The 23,623-nt window shown below is 45.0% G+C and overlaps 1 protein-coding gene across 2 annotated transcripts in view; it reads right to left on the bottom strand.

Moving 5' to 3' along the window:
• The window catches only part of MIA3 (MIA SH3 domain ER export factor 3), a 340,580-nt gene that overhangs the window by 5,050 nt on the left and 311,907 nt on the right, over positions 1-23,623 (bottom strand). The window contains exons 27-29 of one of the 2 annotated variants that reach the window (XM_086927939.1): positions 20,424-20,494; positions 20,228-20,290; positions 1,050-1,203 (exon numbers count right to left, since the gene is read on the bottom strand). In XM_086927939.1, coding sequence (XP_086784065.1) covers positions 1,050-1,203; positions 20,228-20,290; positions 20,424-20,494 — 288 coding nt within the window. The remainder of the gene's footprint in view (positions 1-1,049; positions 1,204-20,227; positions 20,291-20,423; positions 20,495-23,623) is intronic. The other variant, XM_086927940.1, reaches the window with a different exon arrangement.

Raw genomic sequence — 23,623 nt, 5'->3', positions numbered from 1 at the left:
ACTATCTCTATAGGGGTATTTTGTATTACACTGGGGGCATAAGTAGAATGGAGTAGATTCCATAATGCTACCCTAGGCACATTCTCGTGGAAGATTGTGATAAATCGTGAGGAAGACAGCTCGTATCTGTGAAGCTTCAAAATATTCAGGTGTTAACCATAGGATGGCAAGTCTCGACAATGCAAATAGCAGCTTTTCTTGATGCAGTAGTGTTGTTCACATCATAGCGTTGGAAACGGAAGACAATGGACCGAGAAACAACTATGATCTGGAAAAGAATGACCTGGAGAAAGAATTAACGCTTTGTCCTAGGGCAGCTTTCTTGAATGGCCGAATATGAAATAAAACCTTCTGAGGTAGAGCCAGTGTACGGATTCATTGTGGACAAAGGGTGGAGTTACAACAGTTTTTGTGACTTCAACTTTGAAGACAATCAAGTTGCAAACCTTGGGGTCCAACACATATTCATCTACAGCCACAAATGTGACAAACCTACTTCTTCCATGTAAGGCAAGTGTGTTCACAACTACAGCTTCACAACAGAAGCTGGTCCAAGTCAAGGAGGGCAGTCTGTCATACCTTAATAGCAGAAGTTTACAGCCCTTCATAATACTGATGGTCAATGTGGACATTGCTACCTCCACTGGCTGAAACACTCTGTATGGAGCTAAAACTAGAAAACTACCATCAAGCTGTTTAGGCAGCCAGTACCAAACAAGCATGCACGCTCGGTCTACAGAAAAAAAAATCCCATAGTTCCAGCCAAACTGTTATGTTTGCATTATCTGGGATTTAGTTCTCATTACGTCACGATGAGTTATCTTTTCAGTTAAAGAGCTAGATACAGGGCTTTAGGAAGGGGCAGACTGAAGAACATAGCCAAAATCATAAAGACTTGGAGAAAGCTATTTAAATTCTTGCCGTGGTCTGTTCCTTTCTCTACCGATCTCATTTGATATGTGAATACATGTTTCTACAAAGGCCTGACAGCAACATGATGCAATTCTGCATATGAATACGTTACATGAACATTAAGCATATTTCCTTACCTAATGGGGCAGCAATAGGACGAACTCCATAAGGAATTCTTGTTGGAGGAGGTCCAAATCTCACAGGTGGGTGAGAGGGCAAGGCTCCTGTAGCCGGAGAGTTCATGATCGGTGTCCCAGGATATGAAGGTGGGCCTTTAGATCCAGGATTGATCTTAGAAAAAGAAAAAAAAGGAAAAAAATGCAGTTTATACAAATAGTTGATTTTTTTTCCAGTATATGTCAACTTGAAATCTGTTGATAAAACAAGTTAAATATGAAAAACAATTCACATGTAATCTAGGTTGGTAGTTATGTATACAGCACTTCACACAAAAGTATATGAATTTCACAGGGTCAATTTGTGCACCCTTTCTATATTTGCAGTCCTGCACGAGAACAAAAAGTCGAGAGGCATCCTGGAGAACATAAAATTTACAACAAAAAAATCTCCTTTTCTAAACAATCAGTGACTCATGGAAAGGAAACCCAGTGAACTGCACATTTAGGGCTGAGAGCTATCCAAGACTAAAAACAGCTAAAAGCCCAGCTCTCAACAAGTATTGCAGTAATTCAGGTAAGATCACTTTTCCTCAGAATTGGAGGGTAAGGAAAGCAAAGCTGGTCATATATAAGATGACTTTTTCTATCCCACAAGCACACACTCAGTTGTACAACATACTATGACCAAAGTATTGAAGAGTGCTCCGTCCATCATCTCCTTGTGTTTGTTTTGTTTGTCCTAAGTTGGCAGGGTATGCCCAGACGTGGGTCCCTTGCTCACTTTGCCACTGGATTCAAGCTAGCCTGACTGATGAGGGGTGTTACCCCAAAACCGGTCACAGGATGCGTGTTTCCGGTCCAGGGAGGACCTGGCTTGGCAGTTCGGGCTGAACTGTTCCCATGAGGCACAGGGTCAAGACTGATTTGTATGAAGCTGAGTTTGAACTGGGGTGGTGAAGTGAGCTAAAGAACGATAATGGATTCAACCCAGATCTGTGACTGGGGGTGAGTCTCTAAAAAGTTTCAGCACTCCTTGTGTTTGCTTTGTTCTGTTGCTGTGCCTCCCCACTTTTTACCTAACTTTTGGACAGTAGAGTACTGGGTCCCTGTGTTCTTTCCCTAAAAACAAATCCCTAATTTGTACTTACTACCCTGTAAGCTCCTAGTAAATGGTACCCTGGGTACCTAGGACTGAAGAAGGTCCCATAGGATCCCCCTCATTGGGATCATGCCAAAGCCCTTGCAGCTTGCATTCCCCTAGGAGGGAGAAAATGACACACATGTGCCATGCCAGCCAACACTGCTTGAAGGCATAGGAAAGTCCCCCTCTAGCAGGCTTCACAGCCCAAAGGCAGGGTGCACTATACCACCGGTGAGGGTATATCTGCTTGAGCAGCTATGCCTCTACAATATTGGGAACCATTCCCTAATATCGTAGGTGCCAGGGAAGCCATAGAGAGTACTTTGGCAGGAAACTTGACAACTCGAGTTCCACAGTATCATGATGGCTTAACTGAGCACAGGAGTGTTTGGTACCAAACTACTCCCTTCAATAAATCCACACTCACTGCTGGTGTGATTTATTGTGCCATGTACCATTTACCATTTTCAGGGGGCATCTCGGAGGTGGCCCCTGAAAACCTACCAACCCCGGTGTTGTCTCCGAGTGGCTTTAAGCAGCCAGCAACAGACATGTTTCTGGATCCCTGGGTAGAGAGTCTCTGCTCTCTGGGACCAGAAACAATGCATATTCGGGACAGAGATGACACACCTCCTACCCCAGGATGGGCCCGTGCTCGAAGAGGGAAGCTTCAAAGACCTGCCATCTTTGTAATGTGACCCCCACCTCTGCTGCTAGCAGCAGATGGCAGCTGCTGGTTTACACCCCTATTTTAGGTGGGAAAACTGGCGGAAAAACTCAGGAGAATAGGAGGTATGCCCACCTCTGGCAACTCCACCCTTAAGGTGGGGGATGCGAGGTGAAGCACATCGTTCAGCCACCGCCATCTTGAAGATGCTAGGTCTATACCCCCCACCACGGAAGGATGGCATAATAGAGGCTGTAGCCACCCCTGGTAAGGTGGCCAGTGGCCCTAACTGCCATCTCCTAAAATGCCCCTAAATCTATTTAGGTGGCTCCCCCAGGACTAGAAACTAGATCTGCGACGACCTGAGAAGAAAGACAACCGCCCTGCAGAGAAGACGATTGCCTTGGTCCCAGCCCTACTGGCCAGTCTCCAACTTTTGCAAACCTGCAACCAGTCTTGCAGCCAGCGACCTCTGAATACCCTGTGAGGACTGCTGCCTTCGAAAAAGACTCCAATCTCCCATGGACAGTGGACCTGAACAAGAAGAAACCAGCTTTAAGGACCCTGGATCCAGGTGGGTTCGCGTCTCGTGTCCATTCTGCATCAGACGTCCCCGGCTAGAGTCCGAGTGGCTCACCTGTGCAGTGAAGTCTCTCTTGCGATCCTGACCTCGCGTCCGGTGTTGGCTGAGCTCTCCTGATCTCCAGGACGGTGCCTGACCAATCCTGTGCTACCACATCATCAACTCAACCCGTGCCAGACCAAAATGAATGTGTGTCCTCTAACGTAACTGGTGCTATGTAAAGCGCTCTGATACCCAATTCGGGTCAAATTTGTGCTATATAAAACTCTGCAAAAAAAAAACCACTGTGCCAACTCTCCTGCACAGTATTCAGAGACATTCCAATACTGCAACTTCAGGTTGTCTAAAGAAAGAGATTGCCTAGCTAACAACAGCTACCTAATCCCTTCCCACAAAAACTTCAAAGATGAGCTCCTCACAGGTGCGGCTATCCTCCTTTGTTTTCCTAAGACCTGGGCTGTCCCAACCCAGATGCAGTGTGACAATGATGCAGATACATCCCTTACTTCCTTAAGAAGTGGGTCAAGAACTTTTGGTGACTATTCTGTGCGGTGCCTTTGATCCTCCTCCTGGGGAGCAGAGTAATCCATTTTATCCAGTATGGGGAACGAAAAAGGCCTAGAACCAGATGAGCCAGAGAACTAAGACATTCTTAAAGCATCTCAAAAAGTGGCGAAATGATGTAAGGAAGTGTAAATCTACACTTATCCATATTCAACCCAAGATTGATACCTCGCTGGACCCTGAAGGCCTAGGTGGGGCAAAACTACTTTAGTACAGACTTTGCCTATAATGTGTAAAAGTGTAAGCACCACAGACATACACTATGAATGCCCACACACATTATAAGACCTACCCCAATTCAGTATTAATCCTGGAAGTATCCCTTCTGCGGCAGTCTACCCGTGCACAGAGACTGGGCTGTGCAAGTGCTCAGGTTTTCACACATACCCAGCCCCAAGCCTCTTACCCTAGCTTCGCAGCAGCAGCCTCATCTTTAAAAGCGGACTATGTTGATTAGCACTCAGTCCACTTAACATGAATTTACTGTGAGAGACTCAATTAGTGAGTCTCACTCACAATAGAAGTCCAAAAATCGGGTAGTAAATAGTGGAAAATCCACGGAGATTAAGTAGACGTAACCCACTTTGCACTAATATCTAAATAAGTTTCTTACCTTTGATAATAATATTGCTGGTGGATACACATATACCTGCAAAATTCTCACCTGAATCTCCTCCAGGTGCCAGGTGTAGGAAGCTGGCTCTTTATATGGCATATAAAAATGAGATATCGGGGAAATAGTCCAGGGACAGGAGGCTTGCTATGGCAATCCCACAGTACTCTGTTTGGGGGTAGTGTGGTCAAGCAGCCTTAGGCTTAACCCAGAGGAGTGCAAGACATCTGAAAATGCACACAATGGTTAATACGTATGACACGACTCGAGAAGTAGATCCCACCAATTTATAAAAATAGCAAGTATCTTTATATATGTATAGGCATCAGAAGGCAATCATTCAGGTAAGTACGTTTTTAAAGAGAAATGCTTTTCAGTTCGGCAATGTTAATCTACGGGAAGAAAATCATATGCGGTTTATCAGTTGTCAGCGACTTACAGGACCCTTCTCTAGCAGTTAAGCCGAGTGGTGGCAACGTTCAAGGTAACAACAGCAGAACTCCATTAGCGCCACTAGTGTCGTCGGGTGTAGAGGTGCAAAGGAAAATGCTACTTACCAGTATGCATCTGTTCTTGGCATGTAGAGCTGCAGAGTCCTACACTTAGCAATAGATTGCCACCTGGTGTTGGGCTTGGATGATTGCAGGTTGTTGTCTTCTTTGAAGAAGTCTTTGTAGTCACGAGATAGGCGACTCCTCCCTTGGACAATACTGCGCATGGTCATCGACTCCATCCTCAGATTGTTTTTCGCCATGATGGGAAATGATGGAGTTAGTAGAAGTAAAGAGTAAGGATGTCCATGCGAGTGCATCTAATTAAGATGAGTACTAGAACGGATACAAGTCCCGGGGAGGCGGGAGGGCATGTAGGACTCTGCAGCTCTACATGCCAAGAACAGATGCATACTGATAAGTAGCATTTTCCGTTCGAGGCATGTGAGCTGCAGATCCTACACATAGCAACGATTGTGCAGCAGTGTCTCCCCTAGCGGTGGTTGCTTGTATCCGTTGCAGCATACTGAAATAGTGTTTTAAGGACAGCTTGGCCACTGCAGCGTGCTGCTTAGCTTGCACATCAACACAATAGTGTTTAGTGAAGGTGTGTATTGTAGACCATGTTGCTGCCTTGCATATATCCTCTAGTGGTATGTTTCCTAAGAAAGCCATAGAGGCTCCTAGTTTGCGAGTGGAGTGTGCTCTAGGAGGAACTGTTAGTGTACGTTTAGCTTTTTGATAGCATATTTGAATACACTTCACAATCCATCTGGCAATTCCTCCTTTAGAGATGGGATTGCCTTTGTGTGGGGGAGAGAAAGATACAAATAGTTGTTTTGTCTTTCTGAAGGATTTAGTCCTGTCTGTGTAGTATAGTATAGCTCTTCTAACATCTAAGGTGTGTAAAGCCCTTTCTGCAACAGAGTCCGGTTTTTGAAAAAACTCTGGTAACTCTGATTGATTTAGGTGAAAAGGAGTAATCACGTTTGGCAGGAATTTAGGATTGGGTCTAAGAACCACTTTGTTAGGATGTATTTGATAAAATGGTTCTTCAATTGTGAATGCTTGTATTTCACTAACTCTTCTGAGAGAGGATTGGCAACAAGGAAGGCAGTTTTCCATGTTAGAAACTGCAGTTCACACTTATGTAAAGGCTCAAAAGGGGGGCCCATGAGTCTTGTAAGGACCACATTTAGGTTCCATACTGGAGCAGGTGGTAACCTAGGTGGGATTATTAGTTTTAATCCTTCCATAACTGCTTTTATTGCAGGTACTCTAAAGAGAGATAGATGTTGTCTATTTTGTAAATAGGCAGCAATTGCTGCTAGATGCAGGCGTATGGAAGAATAAGCCAAATTGGACCTTTGTAGGTGTAGAAGGTAGCAGATGATATTTTGGATGGAAACATCCAGTGGATCAATGTGATTGTTGTTACAGTATATTGCAAATCTTTTCCACTTAGCAGCATAACATGCTCTGGTAGTGGGTCTTCTAGCTTCTTTAATTATGTTCATACAGTCTGGTGGTAAGTTTAAGTAACCAAACTCTAGGACTTCAGGAGCCAGATCGCCAAATTCAGTTGGCTTGGTTCTGGGTGCCTTATTTCTCCATGGTTCTGTGTTAACAGGGATGGTGTGAGCCGTAATTTCTGATGTGGAACCAGTGAGAGATCCAGTAGCATGGTGAACCACGGCTGGCGGGCCCATGTGGGGGCCACTAGTATTAGTTTGAGAGACTGTTGTCTGAGTTTGCGTACTACTAGTGGAATGAGTGGGAGAGGCGGAAAAGCGTACGCAAATCTGCCTGACCAGTTCATCCATATTGCATTCCCCTCCGACCGTGGGTGTGGGAACCTGGCGGCGACGGTTGGGCATTTTGCATTCTTGTGGGTGGCAAACAGGTCTATCTGTGGATGCCCCCACATTTGAAAGAATGGTTGTAGAACTTGTGGGTGTATCTCCCATTCGTGAATCTGTTGTGACCGACGACTGAACAGGTCTGCTATCTGATTGTGAATTCCTGGAAGGTGTTCTACTATCAGGTGTATGTTTTGAGGGATGGCCCATCTCCAAATGTTCTGTGCAAGCTGGGACAGTTACAGAGAGTGTGTCCCCCCCTGTTTTTGTATATAATACATGGCTGTCATATTGTCCGTCCGGACTAGGACAGCTTTGTTTTGTATTTGTACTTGAAAAGTTTTGAGTGCTAGGAAAATTGCTAGCAACTCCAAATGGTTGATGTGGAACTGTTTCTGTTGATTGTTCCACTGCCCTTGTGTGGTATAATGCAAGAGATGGGCTCCCCATCCTGTGAGGGATGCATCTGTGGTGAGCACTATTTGTGGAACAGGGTCTAGGAACGGCCGTCCCTTTGTCAAGTTTTTGGTGTTCCACCATTGGAGACAGCGATATGTACGGCTGTCTACCAACACCAGGTCTGTGAGCTGACCTTGAGACCGATTCCATTGTTGTGCTAGACATTCTTGTAGTGGGCGCATTTGTAGTTTTGCGTGAGGAACTATGAAAATGCAAGATGCCATCATGCCTATTAGTTTCGTAAACACTCTGGCTTGGAGAGAGTGTTGGCATTGAAAAAGGGAGACTAAGTTCAGAATAATTTGAATCCTGGCTTGACTGGGATACGCTAGAGCTGCAGATGTGTCTAAGGTAGCTCCTAGATATTGATGAACGTGTGAAGGCTCTAGGTGCGACTTGGTGTAGTTTATTGTAAACTCTAAGTCGTGCAATGTTTGAATTGTTTGTTTTGTGTGTTCTACACACTGGTTGAACGATTTTGCTTTTATAAGCCAGTCGTCAAGGTAAGGGAAGACATGTATTTGTTGTCTTCTGAGATGTGCTGCTACTACTGCTAAGCACTTTGTAAACACTCATGGTGCTGTTGTGACCCCGAATGGTAGGACTTTGAACTGATAGTGTTGTCCTTGTATGACAAACCTTAGATACTTCCTGTGCGCAGGATGTATAGGAATGTGAAAGTAGGCGTTCTTTAGGTCTACTGTGGACAGAAAATCTCCCTGCTATAGTAATGGGAGTACTTGTTGTAAAGTGATCATGTGAAAATGATCCGATTGTATGTAATGATTGAGGGGCCTGAGGTCGAGAATTGGTCTTAATGTCCCGTCCTTTTTGGAAATTAGGAAGTACAGTGAGTAAATTCCTGTTCCTTGTTCCTCTAAAGGAACTACTTGAATAGCATCTTTTTGTAGAAGTGCTAGAACTTTCTGTTGAAGCAGGGTTATATGGTCTGTGGATATTGGACGCTGCCTGGGTGGTATGTTTGGGGGGGTTGCTGTGAGTTCTAGGCAGTAACCATGATGGATAATTTGTCTTACCCACCTGTCTGTTGTGATGGAGTTCCAGACAGGTTGGAACTGTGAAAGTCTGCCCCCCCCAGGAGTGGAATGCTGTAGGGGAGGCAGAGGGAAGACACTGTTTGGGAGTGGAAGAGGAGTGGTGGTTGTTATTACCTCTGCCTCTTTCCTTGTTGTTGTTGCCTTTGTATCCTCCTCTAAAGTATAATTTATTAGAGGAGGTTTGTGTGTTTGTTTTAAAAGATGATGTGGTCTCTGTGCCTGTTTGCTTTGAGCCTCCTCTATAGAAGGAGCCGCGAAAAGAACCTTTATTTTGGGTGGATTGTAATACACCCATAGACTTAGCTGTGTCTGTGTCTTTTTTCATCTTCTCTAGTGTGTTGTCTACCTCCGGCCCAAACAACTGGTTTTGATTAAAGGGCTGGTTCAGGATGGTAGTTTGTTTAAAACCTGAAATGCGTAACCATGTATGACGTCTGAGAATCACACTAGTATTGACTGCTCTGGATGCTGTGTCGGCTACATCTAGTGCGCATTTAATTGAGGCATTAGATATTAGTTTGCCTTCTTGTAAGAGCTCTGCTGCCTGATCTTTGTATTGATCAGGGAGATGTTCCATTAACTTTTCTAGTTGGTCATAGTGAGCCCTGTCGTAGCGTGAAAGTAAGGCTTGTGTGTTTGCTATGCGCCATATGTTTGCTGCTTGTGCAGCAATCCTTTTTCCCCGACGCATCAATAATTTTTGATTCCTTGTCAGGCGGGTCGTGTCACCAGAAGTTTAGGAGTTAGCTCTTTTACGTGCATTTGACACTACTAAAGAGTCTAGTGGCAGATGTCCTTTAATATAGACCGGATCAGATGGTGCTGGTCTATACTTTTCTTCTACTCTGGGATTTAGCACCCTACATCTTAATGGATCTTTAAAAATGTCAGGAGTATGTTTAATAACCCCTTTAATCATAGGCAATATTTGAGTAGACCTTTGTGACTGCTCAAATGTGTCTAGTAAGAAATCCTCCTCAATGGCATCAGAGTGCATTGACACCCCATGGTAAAGAGCAGCTCTGTTTAATAAATGATTAAACCCAATACTATCTTCTGTAGGGGAAGGTTTTGTTGGGTAGTACTGAGGCTCAGGGATGTCTGGTGTAAAACTGTATGCCTCATCCTCCTTGGGATATTGGGGGTTGACATCCTCATCTAAAGGGTATGTTACGTCATTGCCCCCACCTAAATCATACTCTTCGTCAGTGTGGTGTGATGATGCAGGAGATTGAAGTGGAGAAGTTATAGCTTCAATGTAAGGGTTAGGAGAGGAAGAAGGTGAAGGAGAGGAAGGGTACATTGGAGAAGTTGCACAGTCCTTTTTGGCAGGAACCACAGGTGGACGTGGTGTGTCTGCTGGTCTTTTGTTATTGGGAATTGATTCTGGTCTTTTTTTATATGGAATTGTTTCCACATGTCCAGTTTTTGGATTAATATAGAACTTTTTCTGGTAAGGATCTGGTTTAAACAGTTGTTCTTGTTCCATAATCTTCTTTGGCGTCGATTTTTTCGGTGCCAATAGAGGTTGATTAGTGTTCTTTGCCTTAGAAGGAGTGATCGAGTCCTGTGGCAATTTTTTCGGTGCCAAAGATGGTCTAGGCTTGTCCGTATCATGCCTTGGAGATTTTGGTACCGATATTGTAGATTTCGGCGTGGAAACAGGTTTTGTTGGTCCTGTGGTGCCGGAATCTGGTTTCCCTTCTTTATTTGTGGAACCGGAGGGTTTCGGAGTCGAAGCTTTCGGGTCCGGTACGGTTCTTGGCTTTGGCACCGATGTGTCTTTTGGTTCAGGTGCCGAAGGGTCTTTGTCTTTGGGCACCGAAGGGCGTTTTGGCTTCGGTGTCGAAGAATCCTTCGGTGTCTAAGGATGTTTCCGTGCCAATGGAGGAGGTGAAATTGGCACATGATGTTTTTTCGGTGCCGAGGCACCAGAAGGCGTAGTCTTTTTCCTCGGAGCCGAGCCCGAAAGCGGGGCGATGGAGGGTAAATTTCGGTCTCAACTGGGCCCCATGGGCGGAGTGCCGACCGCTGCCTTTGTCTTGGGTAGTGTATGTTGTGCGGGGGCAGTAATTCTCACAGGTTGTCGAGATGGAATCGAATCGTCCGAGTCCTCTGCCCCCGATATGATCTGGAGATCAGGCGAGTCTTCCTCGGCGACGAGTGGAGCCTCGTCTTCGGAGATATCTTCGATTGGATCTTCGTCCTCGGAGACGTCTTCTTCGACGATCTCCTCCTCAAAGATGGCCTCCGGTGCTGGCGCTGATCTCCTCATTTCGTGTCGACGGGCCTTCCGATCCCGAATAGTTTTCTTCGATCGGAAGGAGGCACAGGCTGCGCAGGTCAACTCGTCGTGTTCTGGCGAGAGACAGAGGTTGCAAACCTCGTGATGGTCGTTTTGAGGGAATTTTGCTCGACATACCGGGCATCTCTTGAATGGAGTTCTGTCCATGAGGCGTAGGCCGTACGGCGCCGATAGGCCCAACGGCCAGCGCCGACGCACCGGAATGGAGCTGGTAATATCGAAAAGTCTATTTGATGTCGAAATAAGTTTATCGAAAGTTTCTCGCTTCGAAAATGCAGAAAAAGTATTTTCTACCTGGAGCGGAAAACTTTCATCCGAACCCAGTGGCGGAAAAAAACAATCTGAGGATGGAGTCTATGACCATGCGCAGTATTGTCCAAGGGAGGAGTCACCTATCTTGTGACTACAAAGACTTCTTCCAAGAAGACAACAACCTGCATTCATCCAAGCCCAACACCAGGTGGCGATCTATTGCTAAGTGTAGGATCTGCAGCTCATAAGCCTCGAACACAGCGTTTTGTGCCCAAAGTTATCCTATGGAGAACAGTCGCAGTAGAATGAGGCTGCAGGAGGGGACAGAGAGTCCGGTGAAAACCACGAGTGGCTACGGTTCTTGCAATGTTGTGGAACGTGGGGGGGACCTTTGGGCCTCCTCTTCTCAGGATAGGGCGTCCAGGTTCAGAGGGTCTTTGGGGTGTCCGGTTTCTCCCTCCTGGCAACATTCACGGTTTAGGGGACTTGCCAACAGAAGCTGCAGGCAAAGTCAGGGAGTTCATGAGGAGTCACTCCACAGTGGACTCAGGACATTGAAGGCTTGGGGACCATGCATACACCGTTGGCCCACTTTGACACGGGCTGCGGTGCAGTGGTGCTTGGCGGTGGTGGGTTTTGGCGAGGCTCTTGGTCCTCCTTTTGCCGTCCCCAGGATGCAGGGGACAAGTCTGCTGTCCTTCTGGAGGCTCCTGTGCAGAGGCTAGCAGGTCTCCCGGGCTTTGGGGACTCAGCAGCTGCAGGACAAGTCGACTTTTGGTGCAATAGGCAAAGTCAGAAGGCAGGCCGGCAGTTGCTGGGTCTTCTGTTCTTGCTGTGTGACTCTTCTCGTCCGTCTTATTTGTTCAGGTCATCAGGATCTGCAAATCTGGTGCTGGGACTCCCCTAAATACTTAAATTAGGCGTGTTAGAGGACTGTAGTGTAGTAGCCAATGGACTACTGACCTCAGGGGTCACTACGCTCCTAAATGACCAGTTCCTGTTCTCAGAATTCTTAAATATGCCATCACAAAGATGGCTACTTCTGGAAAATTGTGTCCACAACCTTAGGGGTGGTAATAGCCTGGGGGTGGCACGTCTACCTGACTAGCTAATTTTCCCACCTGTCTAGGTGCCAAGAGGGCTCTGGACAAAGGGGTTCAGCTTCCGCTCATGTGAGGGGAGCCAAATTTGCATTTCAAAGGAGACAGCTCTTTGGAGCTTGCCGGCCTAGGAAGGTTAATCAGCAGGTCATCCTATGGGAGGGGGTGTGACACCCTCTTCCTGGACACACTTTTGTTCTGGGTTTCCTGAGAGCAAAAGGCTCTCACACTAGGAGGTCGGAACAGTGTCTCGGGTGGCAGGCTGGCAGAAACCATTCCAGAGGCTGGTAGGTTTTCAGGGGGCACCTCTGGGTGCATTTTTTTTTTTTATCCGACACTGGAATCAGTGCGACTTTATCAATATGAGATGTTTATACCAAACATCCCTATCTTTAGTGAAGCCATCATGTAGCTGAGGAACACATTTTTACCAGTGACCGGCATATGTTTTAAAATGGCTTCCCTTGTCACTTGTACTGGAAGTAATAGGACTGACTAGCACAGGGGCATAGCTTCTCATGCAGGTATGCCCTCACATGCAGTATTAGGCACACTGCCTTTGAGCAGTAAGGCCTGCTGTAGGGGTGACTTACAAATATCACACGCAGTGTTAGGGGATATGGCACACAGGAATGTGTGACCTGTTGTGTTTTCACTTTTGTCTCTCCCAAGACACGCAGCCTGCAATAGCAGCCCTGCATGTGTTTGGTGAGGGGTCCATTATGGTTGCAAATTTCATGCAGCTGCCTTTAGGGACCCTCTTTGGCACCTTAGACCCAAGGTACCAGGGGCCCCATTTACTAGGGACCGACAGGTCTTTCCAATTGGGAGAAACGATTGTCCAGTTTTGGGAAACAGCTCTGGCATTGAGGACCTGGTTAGCAGGAACCAGTGCACTTCCAGCACATCCGTTAACAGGCAAAAAGTGGGGGTGACCAATCTAAAAAAGGGCTTCTTTCCTACACCAGTCTAGATCGGGGGAAGGTCAAAATAAATCCTCCCCCTTGAAGATAGCGCTCACCTGCACATTAACATCAGGTACTGCCCTGATAGGTCCAATTTGCAGGTAGATTTGTATCACCAGAAACATTGTTATTAAAGACAAATAACTTGTTCTTCTTATTAATGGTTCTCCTGCATATTTCTCATCTCTTGAATCAATATTCAAGCAGTATCTCTCGGACGGTGGATACGAGGGGATGGTCATACCAAAAGGTTCTGCACAACAGATCTAGCAAAATGTATATGTCCAAGGCAAGGTTATAACATCTATTGATCGTGTGGACCATAGCCCATGTAACTGTTCAACAGATGTCCAGGTATGGCGCACCCCTGGACAGCACCGACAAAGCAGTCTCCCCATTGGTGGAATGGTTCCTGGTGTCCTAAGAAGGCTTCTTTTTGGCTAGTGAGACACAGATCTGATTGCACAACTTTATCCATCAAGAAAGCGTCCTCTTTTGAATAGCTTGGTACTTGGTACTATGTAGCCAATGAAGAGTTGATCATCAATCCAGTGACATTGAAATGCTGAGGGGGATAAAAGACCAGCAGCGTGATTGACTGCCCCATTTGAAATAGGGTGAGAACCTTCAGAAAGAATCACTCACGAGTCCGGATGTGTTAATGGGCATGGGTAAGAAACAAGATGCAGGAAGCCAGGTGACCCAACAGGTTAAGGACTGCCAGGGATGGAAGAAGAGCCTAACTTGAAATATTTGAATAATATTCTGAGTCCACTGAGGATTTGAGGAGGTGGAAAGGATCTAGGAGAGGTTATTAACGCCCAAATGAAGAGAAGGTCCAGGTGTGGTGGAAAACCCAAAATTGAACAACACTAATGGAGTGGAACTCAGTGGACCAACACCAGCTGCAGTGAGTCTGCCTAAAGCAGAAAGTCTTTGAGGTAGGGGATATGCATATTACTGTACTGCAAAGACAGGCCACAACAGCAGCCATTATCTTGATAAGAGACTTGAGATGTCCATGTTAACCCCAATGGGAGGACTGTGGATTGGTAATGGATGGAGCCTATCGAAAACACAAATATTCCCTGTGTGACTGCAGGAACAGTATGTGAAAACGTGTGTCCTGGTTGGAAAGTGATTCCATCCAGTTTCCTAGCTCAAGAGAACCTCTGTGAAGGTCAAAATCTAGAATGTTTTACTGAACTGTAAGATCGAGAATGAGATGAAGCCCTCCATCCTTCCTGTGGACCTGAAAGTAACAGGAATAACAACACTACTCAATCTAATACTCCAGAATTGGTTCCTCAACACCTGTGCTCAACAGAAGAGATCCAGGTTCAGAATGCGAGCACAACCTATTGTAGCGGCTGAGGGGAAAGGAGCAACTGCGGTGGAAACTCCTAGAAGGGAGGGTATACATCTACTTTATCTGAAAGATCAAACAGTCCATTGTGAAAGCCCACAAATGCAGCAGATGGCACAGCAACCTCCCTCCGTGGGAGCAAACTAAAACAGTGTTGCACAGGATAAGGAAGCAGGATGCTGAAGGCCATGGCGACCCTTTGGGCCCCTGCACCATCTGGACTGGTTCAGAAATCTGTTTGGCTGTTATACTGTCTGGGGTGGTTGGTGATGACAAAAGAGCATTTCTCTTAAGTATCCACGAAAATTGTGATATTTCCTGACAAACTAAAAGGGCAAGGGTGGCATGTGAGTGCCACTGAAAGGCACATCAATCAAGTTGGCCTGAAAAATTCCTGGAATTCTAGTGGAATGAAACTAGGCGTTGCATGGTATGGGGATAGAGGATCCCACTGAGCATGCCACTGTGTCTAATCCTGACCCGGGAATTTGCTTAGCCACATCCTGCCCATTCATATCACCTCTGCAAAGTGGCCTTGCAAGTGGTCTGAAAGTTTTTGCACATTTAGCTGAGCCATCTCTCACAGGGAGTGTGAATAGAAAGCAAGGAGGCAGATCACATTTTTGAAGAGAAGTGCCAGGCTCTCAGAAGAAAAACATTTCTCTTTCGCATGGGCCCAATCTGTTAAGCTCACAATCGAGGGGAACCAGTAAAGAAGGATCATAAGTTATGCTTTTTTTTTAATAACATTTGTATTAAGTTTTATGCTTGCGGAAACTGTACAGATATAACATGTTGTGCAATCTCCATCCGTCATGATCAAAGCACCAATTCAGGTCAAGACACATAGTAGAGAATGGAGAGGGTAAGGTTCGAGAAAGTCCCAGCATAAAAGAAGCCATTAAGTAAAACATTTCACACATAGGTGGTTTGCAGGTTCTGCTTTAAGCAAAAATACAACTGCCCAACCATACTCTCCGGTAAATTACAGGCAGTTAAAAACTTTAGGTCCCCAGGGACTAGCAGATGGCAGCAGGTGACTTGACAGTTCGCTGCTGGGGCAGAAGTTAGCTTGCCTCATATAACTAGGAAGGGTTCCATCAAGACCTTAATGAAACAAATCAAGAGTTCCATGGCCGAATACGCCAGCTAGAATATCTCAATGAGAGTGTTTACCTTCTTCATCCCTAAGGTTAAAGGTTGTTCCAAAACCTCAGGTGCGTTTAAGGCAGCTATGAATGAAGCCACATCCTCTGATGTGGGTTCCGAAAGACAATAAATCAACTTCTAGAGAAGTAGCCAACACACAGTTATTTTTTAGGGTTATAAATAGTCCCCAGCGTGTTTGTTTTCAGGGGGGAGAACCTTGCCCACCTCACTGCTGTTACAGTCATCATGACGGTCAATTCAGGCACCTGTTTATCATCCGATGTTGAACCTTAGAAATCTTGCATCCCTAGGGAGGGTTCTATATTAAAACCTCCTCTACCAGTCTCTGCAGCTAGCACGGGAACTCATTAAGATGGCCTTAGCCTTTTATAAATGTCAAAACGCCAGGCGACTGCTATGAAGACCGCACCAGGGGGCCACCAAGAAGGTACTGGCGCGGACGCCAGGCAGGACACTACAGGCAAAGCAAGGTTGCTGGAACAGTACCAAGAAGAAGCTGCATGCAGGCAAGTGGTGCCATGGGTGAACTTGCTGTTGGGTGCCACATTGAGAAACCAAACAGCTTCACCGGGTCCAAGGGCACACTAGTGGGAGCCAGAAGGACCAAGCGCATCAGCACCTGAGTAAAGGCTCCAAATCGCACAGTCAGCCCCAGGGGGTGAGAAACGGAGTAAGCCGGAGGAGGCACATGAACCAGTGATGGGGATTAGGGTTAGCGTCGCTATGACAACAACAAGCTCAGGACCCGAATATAAAGCTGCTCGGAAAACATATCAATGACTTCAAGAGATACTGCAGGAATTAAGAGTATTGTCTGGACTTCAAACCTACAAAACTTGTTATGCTTTCTCTTGGTCTCTAATCACAAAATGCTGGAGCACTTGTTGTCTACTGCAAGCAGGACCTCCTGGAGCAGGACCGGTATTCCAGAATGGCATTAAACCCAGCAGCCTGCAACCAACAGTTTGGCTTTTTGCACCTTGATACCCTTCGTGTGCATAAGACCGCATTTATCACGCAACCTGGAGCGATGCTGAGGCACCACAACCACATGGCGTGGAGGTCGGAGATAAGAAATCTGTTTGTGGCAGCCTGCCACTTGTATGGCGTTGGTGATGTCATGTCTGTGCTCGTATCCGGCATTGATGAAGAGCCCAGTGCCATCTACCAGCTCAAAAGAGCAAAGTGTTGAGAAAATCAGTCCACTGGAAAAACAAAAACAAAGGTTAACGGAGAAGGGTTGAAAAATGAGTGTTTTCCCATTTTATCTTTTATAGGAAATGTTGCTTTTTCTACAGCTCGAACAGCTGAATGGCTTTACACCAAACTGGGCATGAAATTAGAACTTTACTAAGAAAGCTTGTGTTTTTAGATTAGTTTAATTATTCAGCAGTTTTTAAGTTACTAGCATTTGTCAAAGTTGCATATCAGGCTTGAAAAAGTTAACACTTTTGTATCTCTCTGCTGGTTAAACTTGTAAGTTAATCCTGCCAATTCCATTTTCAAATTTTAAGACAATATAATCGGCTGGATTAGGGCTGAATTAATTTTTTTCAGACCATACTAAAACCTGCAAGTCAGCATCGACTTCAGAGTTTTGCTCTGTGTGTAAAAGAAAGTACACAGCGATGGGCAGCCAATGCCATGGTTTGCAGATCCAAAGGCAGTGGCCATAGGTATCAAGACAAATTGAAAAATCCAGTTTTCCTTATCAGTTTATTGACAGGGCATTCCTACAGTCAAGTGGTGTATGTTGCTAGAAGTGAAGGTTTTGTATTTTTGTATATTTGTGGGTTGTGAACAGGTTTGACCTATTCTTGAAGTATTCTTTAGACTAACTCCTGGTCCAGTTTCCATGTGTGTGAACTGTTACGCTGACTGATTAATCTTTCTGAATGCTTTCCTTGAAGGGCATGTTAGTAATGAATATCTGAACTTCCTGATTAAACCCTCTTAACAATGTGTGTCTCCTGAGGGTGAAGCCAGAGCACATCTGTCTGCTGTCTGTGTCAACTACATCAAAGGATGATTTCAAGCAGGTGTTCACTATTGCGTATCTCTCCTACATCACAGCTTTTGTCCCATTTTGTATACTGGTCTGAAAGGTGTTCTATCAAAGCCTCTATCTTCTATCATTGTTAAGTTAGCTATTTGCCATTGTGTGGAGGGCTAATCTCTCGATATGTCTACTCACCATTCTATTCTCTTGCTTTCTTTGTATGGCAATGGTCCTGGAGATGTTGAGACTTTGATGGAGTCTGCTGGTCAGTGATATTATATATATATATATTCCTGTGTTAAGTGCCAATATATTTTTCTCCACCCTAGGTATCACTGTTTTTGAAGACACTAGTTCTCTAAATGCCTCTTTTTTCTGGTATATGATGCTTGGAAACATGGGTAGGTACTGAACAAGAGATATAGCTACCTTATTAAAACCTCTACTAACCCATTAGTTTGAAGATGGTACACCATGGAGAGGTGGTATGTCACACCAGCTTGCTCCCATATCTTTTGCAAGTAAAAGGAGAGGTTATTAGTTTCACGGTCGCAGGAACTCCAACTCTGGAAAAGAGAGACACAGCTCCCACATTTGCTCCACGGGGTACCACCTATGAATATCTGGTGGCCTCATCCACCACAACCAAAATGTACTTGTTGCCTGATTGGGAAGGCTAGGAGGGTGTGTGGTCAATTGAACCAACATGATCTTCCCCTGCCTGCTCAATTTGGCACCTGCAATCAGTATAGACTAGCGGTGCATTGGTCTTACCTCCTGAATTACGACTCATTTTGGCAAGTAGCTAGCACTTGGTTTAGGATTTATCGACTCACGATATAGAATACCATCCTTCCAGCCAACATAATGCCTTCCAACTACTACTTTGCTGACCTGGTCTTCCTACTTAAGTCAGAAAAGCAGAAGGAACTCAACTTGTAGCCTGGTCCTTTTGGCTTAAATCCATACCCTTTGTTAACCCTGCTAGCTAACTGCTTGTCAGTCAACACTGCCCATTTCTCTGGATCCCTCTCTGCCAGATTTCACACGTAATTGCCCAGGTGGTATACAGCACTCCCCATTGAGTCTCTCGAACACCATTAAGTGGCTACGGGAATGAAGATTCTTGGTCTCCGTACCACGCATTCCAATTATGCAACACTCCATGACCCTTGGTCTCCAATGGTATGCCATTTGCTCAGAGAAAAGGAGATACTAAATGTCCCCCAATTCCTCACCACAGGTACACAGCTCAGCCCTGAGGAAGAACCCTATTGACAGAAAGAAGGGTTTGGAAACGCGTCGGCTATACGGCTGTTCCAAAGAAGCAACCCAAATGTTAGGGGTTGGCACACAAGCATAGGGCGATGCAACCAAAGCCATATTGCCCAATGTGTTTGATCCATGTAACAATCATTACTAGCTCATAAGGATCAGTACCTGAATTAATCTAGGTGTATATGATTCAATGTTTGTTTTGTATTCAAGTAGTGATAGTGTAACCACACATGAATGTTTTCTTATTTGTTTTGTTTGAAAATACAGAAAGTATTGTAATGTATGAAACATTGTATGTATTGTTTCCACAGTAAAAGGAATGCTCAATCCTCTGAAGTTTGCATAAAATGTAAATAGGTTTTGAAAATTCACAAATGTATACATAATACCTTCTTCAAGTAATGTATAGAAGGCACACACCAGCTGAATAAATAAGCTGCTGTGACTTGAATTCGAGCCCTGGCATTCTCTTTTTTGATATAACGTATGTTGTCCAGCCAGGACCCGTAGGACAAAACCCCTCCAGTGATAAACATTTGCTCCCTTGAGGCACAAACAAATTAGGTACATGCAGTCCCTCATTCTTGCACTCAGAGGAGCACGCCTATGATTAAAAGTCCTGGGAACAGTAATGAATCTTGCATGTCACCCTTTTGTTGCTTCAGTGAGCTGTTTACATACTTTTTAAGTGAAGAGAGTATTCACCATAGTACTCTGCCAGAAAATACTCACCAGCAATAGAGAGCTCAAGGGGACAATTACTATATGCTAATTTGGTGACCAGAAGAGGCTTTTTGGTGTTAAAAGCACATACACCAAGGTGGATGTTGTAACTTTGAGAGAGTGTGGCTTAAGAACGAACTAGTAGGTGCTGGGGGGTCACTGGACCCTGGAACTGTGTATCACAAAGTCATATTATCCTTTCTGCTGGAGATGTTGCTTTTGAATATTTTAATGGGTATGAATGATGATCACCCCATGATAATGAACTAGTCTTGTAAGGAAAACACTGGATATAAAGCAGACTTGCTCAAAACTGTGCACAGGGCAATATGAACCTGCTTTCCATGTCATAGTAAGAACAGCATCAGGGAAAGGTCGGAATACATAAACGTTAGCACATTAGTTACCACAACAAACCAAAGATCCAAGACAATGCCATGCTGACACAATCACCTTATAAAATCCAAACCATGGTTTAAAAGGTTAAGCAAATAGTTGTGCCATGCAGTCTTTCATTGCATCTTGAAGAAATATGCCAAAAACCTCTCTCCACCAAAGCAGCAAGTAAAAGCCCAGCTCCAAGTCCAGCCTCTAAATACTCACTGCATCAACTTCATCAGATGAAGGTGGAACAGCAGATACACTGGGGACTTCTGACTCGTTTTGCTTTTTTTAGTGGCAAGAAAATTAGATGAGAAATCATATAAACGTTTAACAAAAACATTTAAAATGTAGTGGTATGCCTTTATAAATGTAACATACTACTCAGTATTTTGTAAAAAGGCTGTTTCTGACTTACCAATCCATCAACTATGTTCGAAGGCGAGGATGTTCTGGGACCACTGTTTGGCAGGCGAGAAGGCCCAAGGTCTGAGAAATATAATGGTTATTAAGAAATGTACTGGGACAGCACAACTACTTCAAAAGCACAGATGAAACAAGTCTTTTAACAAACTACAACATGCAGAGAGCAACCCATGCAGACTGTATAATTTGTACACAAGTAACCTACATTATTCAAATATAAATAAAAATCAACAAAGTCAACGTCATTAACCAGACCTAAAATACATTTCTAAGGAAGCAAGAGAGTGCATGATCTGCATTGCTCCAACACTTTTTAATCAGCTGGGCGTGGTACATAAAGTATCTCAAAGGAAGATACTGTGCACCTTTATTTACTGGAAAAACAGTGAAGCAAACTCCTGCTTGGTTTTTCAAGGGGGTATTTTTGGAGAAGAAATGCACAGTTAGAAGAGGAATATACTGGCGAAAAAATATGTCTTGCACAGCAGAAGGTAAGAGTAGTATGGGATTTACAGGAAATGCCCATAATGGCATGGGAGCATCCATCAAGTTAGGCAAGTGAAGATCATGATCAGAACAGTTGCATACAGAAATGCGGTTTATGCATCAGCACACTGATGGTCCAAGTGTGTATTATGAGAAAACACTGGGGAGGGAGGGTAAAACGGGAGAGACTTAGAAGATCCTTCGATGCTTGAGCTCATGGCGCCAAATATTTTCTTTGTGTCAATCACTATAGCCCTGTTGTTGCCGTCCCGCCCACCTGCCTAATCGCCAGCTGAGAATCGGAGAGTCGAGCGCGTGGAGCGCAGCTCACAGAACACCGAGATCATCACTGAGAACATCAAGCCCATCGAGAGAGTGCCGAGCCAGCACAGAAGCGGCAGCAGCAGCACTCGGAGCACCCGGAGCCTACCTGGAGCTTACCCGGAGCCGCCAAGTAGAAGTGAGCCGGGACGCAGGACGCGTGCAGAGCAACGCACCGCAGGGCTGGCTGATAAGCAGTGAAGTGCTTGGTGGGCTCATATGGACTTTTCCCCCAGAGGCAAAGGTCGAACTGAACTAAAATCTAAAAGGATCTAAAGGGAAAAAGGAAAAAAATTAGGGCTACTGTCGAACCACAGGGGAACACGCCCAATACCCGACGGGGGGGAAGCAGCCGACGGGAGAGGGCAGCAGCAGGTGGAAAAGAACCCCCAGAAGATGGGAAGGCGGGGAAATAGAGTTCTGAGTGGCACCGGCCCCAGGCAGATTCCGAAGCGCAAGGCCAGGAGTGGAAGCACCAAGGAACAACCAGTTGCAACCCCCCCAGTGAAAGCAAAAAGGAAAGGGGGAGGTCACCAGGTCAGTGCACAGTGCCAAATAAAGAGATACTTAAACACAGCTTGGCAGGCATGGCGGGCTAAAGGCACAACAAAGGTAAGTGAGTGTATGTCTGAGTGAACAATTGCAGTACCCCATTGCCCCTCTAAATATCCACTAATTGTTATCCTTGGTTGACTAGGGGGGATCTGTAGGGGGTGAAGTAAGGATTACGCAAGGAAATACTCTTTTCTCTTAAAAAAGAAACTCTCACAGTAATATCGAAGCTGAAGTGCCCAGCAAAAAGGAGTAGTTCTGAATCAAAGGACGATGGCTCCGAAGAAGAAGCACAAATCCCGCAAGGAATCTGTTGAGGAAAGCCCAGGGAGGAGGTAGCTATCAGAGGAGTCCAAGACCAGGACCTTGGAAGAGAACCAGGAAAGCCAGGCTAGACCCAGTGGGAACAGTAAAGGGGCACCTCAAGAAGAAAAATAAAAACGCCACCAAAAAGACCCCGCAAGCGCAAAATGACTGTACCTCAGCACCTATATCTAAAGGTAGTTCCTCAGCATCCAAATCTATAAAGGACTTTCTAGGGAAACATTACAAAAGGGTAGAGCAACCCGCATTATCCCTGGAAACCGAGTAGGAGCGCCCGATTGGGAATGGCACAGGAGTATCTCCGGAGGATTTAATGGAGAAATCTTTTTTAATAAATCACTCCCTTCAGAGCAAAAATGAACAAATAACAGCCCCGCGTCTGTCATCATCCCCAAAACTATTCACAAGGGATGTATCTGAACTAGAGAAATCAGGGTTAATGGAAAATGAAAGCCAAGGGCCAAGCTCTGCCTGGGGTGACTCACCAAACCGATTAGTACAACACTCAATTGGGATAAAAACTTTAACCCAGCAGGAAATACCAAGAACTGGAAGTCCAGCCGCCCCTTAGAGAAATAGCCTCCAGGATTTGGACATCTCCGCAACACCCTCCTCTTCAATGATGGACTTATTACTGATGCTGCAGAAAACCCTCCAGGGTACTCTAGAAGTAACTGTTGTAAACAATTTTAGGACACTATTGTAAATTTCCTGATTCATGCCCTTATATAGGTATTAATCACTATGTCCTTATATAGGCATAAGAATCATAACCATATTTAGTCATAGCTCATGCAGTCCAAATATGGAAGGGCTACTTCCACTAGTTCCGAAAATCTACAACGATTTCTTGGAAAACTCTGCTTCAGCAGCCAGGGACTTTCCCTTGCTCGTGAACTGACTTGTCCAAGAACTCATGGAGTTTTCAAAGAACTGAGAGTCTTTAATGACATTATTATGTCCACCTTTACGTCAAACTCGGCAACTTCAAGGTATAAATATGCCCACACTTGCCTTATCAAACACACGGTGGTTTGGAGCAGTCCGACTATCTACTTGCCCGACGCATCCTGCTACAGCAAGTGCCGAAGGAAGCCGACCCTGAGAGAGACGCTGTCTTTTCTCCTGCCGAAAAATTCAGCTCCAGTGTTTCCGAGCTACCCTTGCGGGTTGTTGGGAAATCGAGTCCCGAGACTGACCTTCATTCTAAACTAAGGTATGGAGCAGATTAGACCCTAAGGGAAATCTTGGACAGATTCTTGGCAAAAAATACTACATTTATGCTACACCTCACTTACTTCTTCCCTCGTACTAAGCTTAGGTTAGGTACCTTGGGGTAGGCATATTTTAGAAGCACCAGTTGAGTACTTTTAGCCTCTGTTATTTATGTATGTATTTATCTATGGTTTAGGAACCATACAATGCACCTACAGTATTATTTTATTCTACTACTTATACTGTATGCATTATATTTTACAACCAGTTTTACGATTGTAGCAGTTAATTTCT

Source organism: Lissotriton vulgaris, chromosome 6 (assembly GCF_964263255.1).
Source record: "Lissotriton vulgaris chromosome 6, aLisVul1.2, whole genome shotgun sequence".
Taxonomy (NCBI): domain Eukaryota; kingdom Metazoa; phylum Chordata; class Amphibia; order Caudata; family Salamandridae; genus Lissotriton; species Lissotriton vulgaris.
Note: the sequence above shows the minus strand (reverse complement) of the source record. Positions and strands in the feature narration are given on the sequence as shown.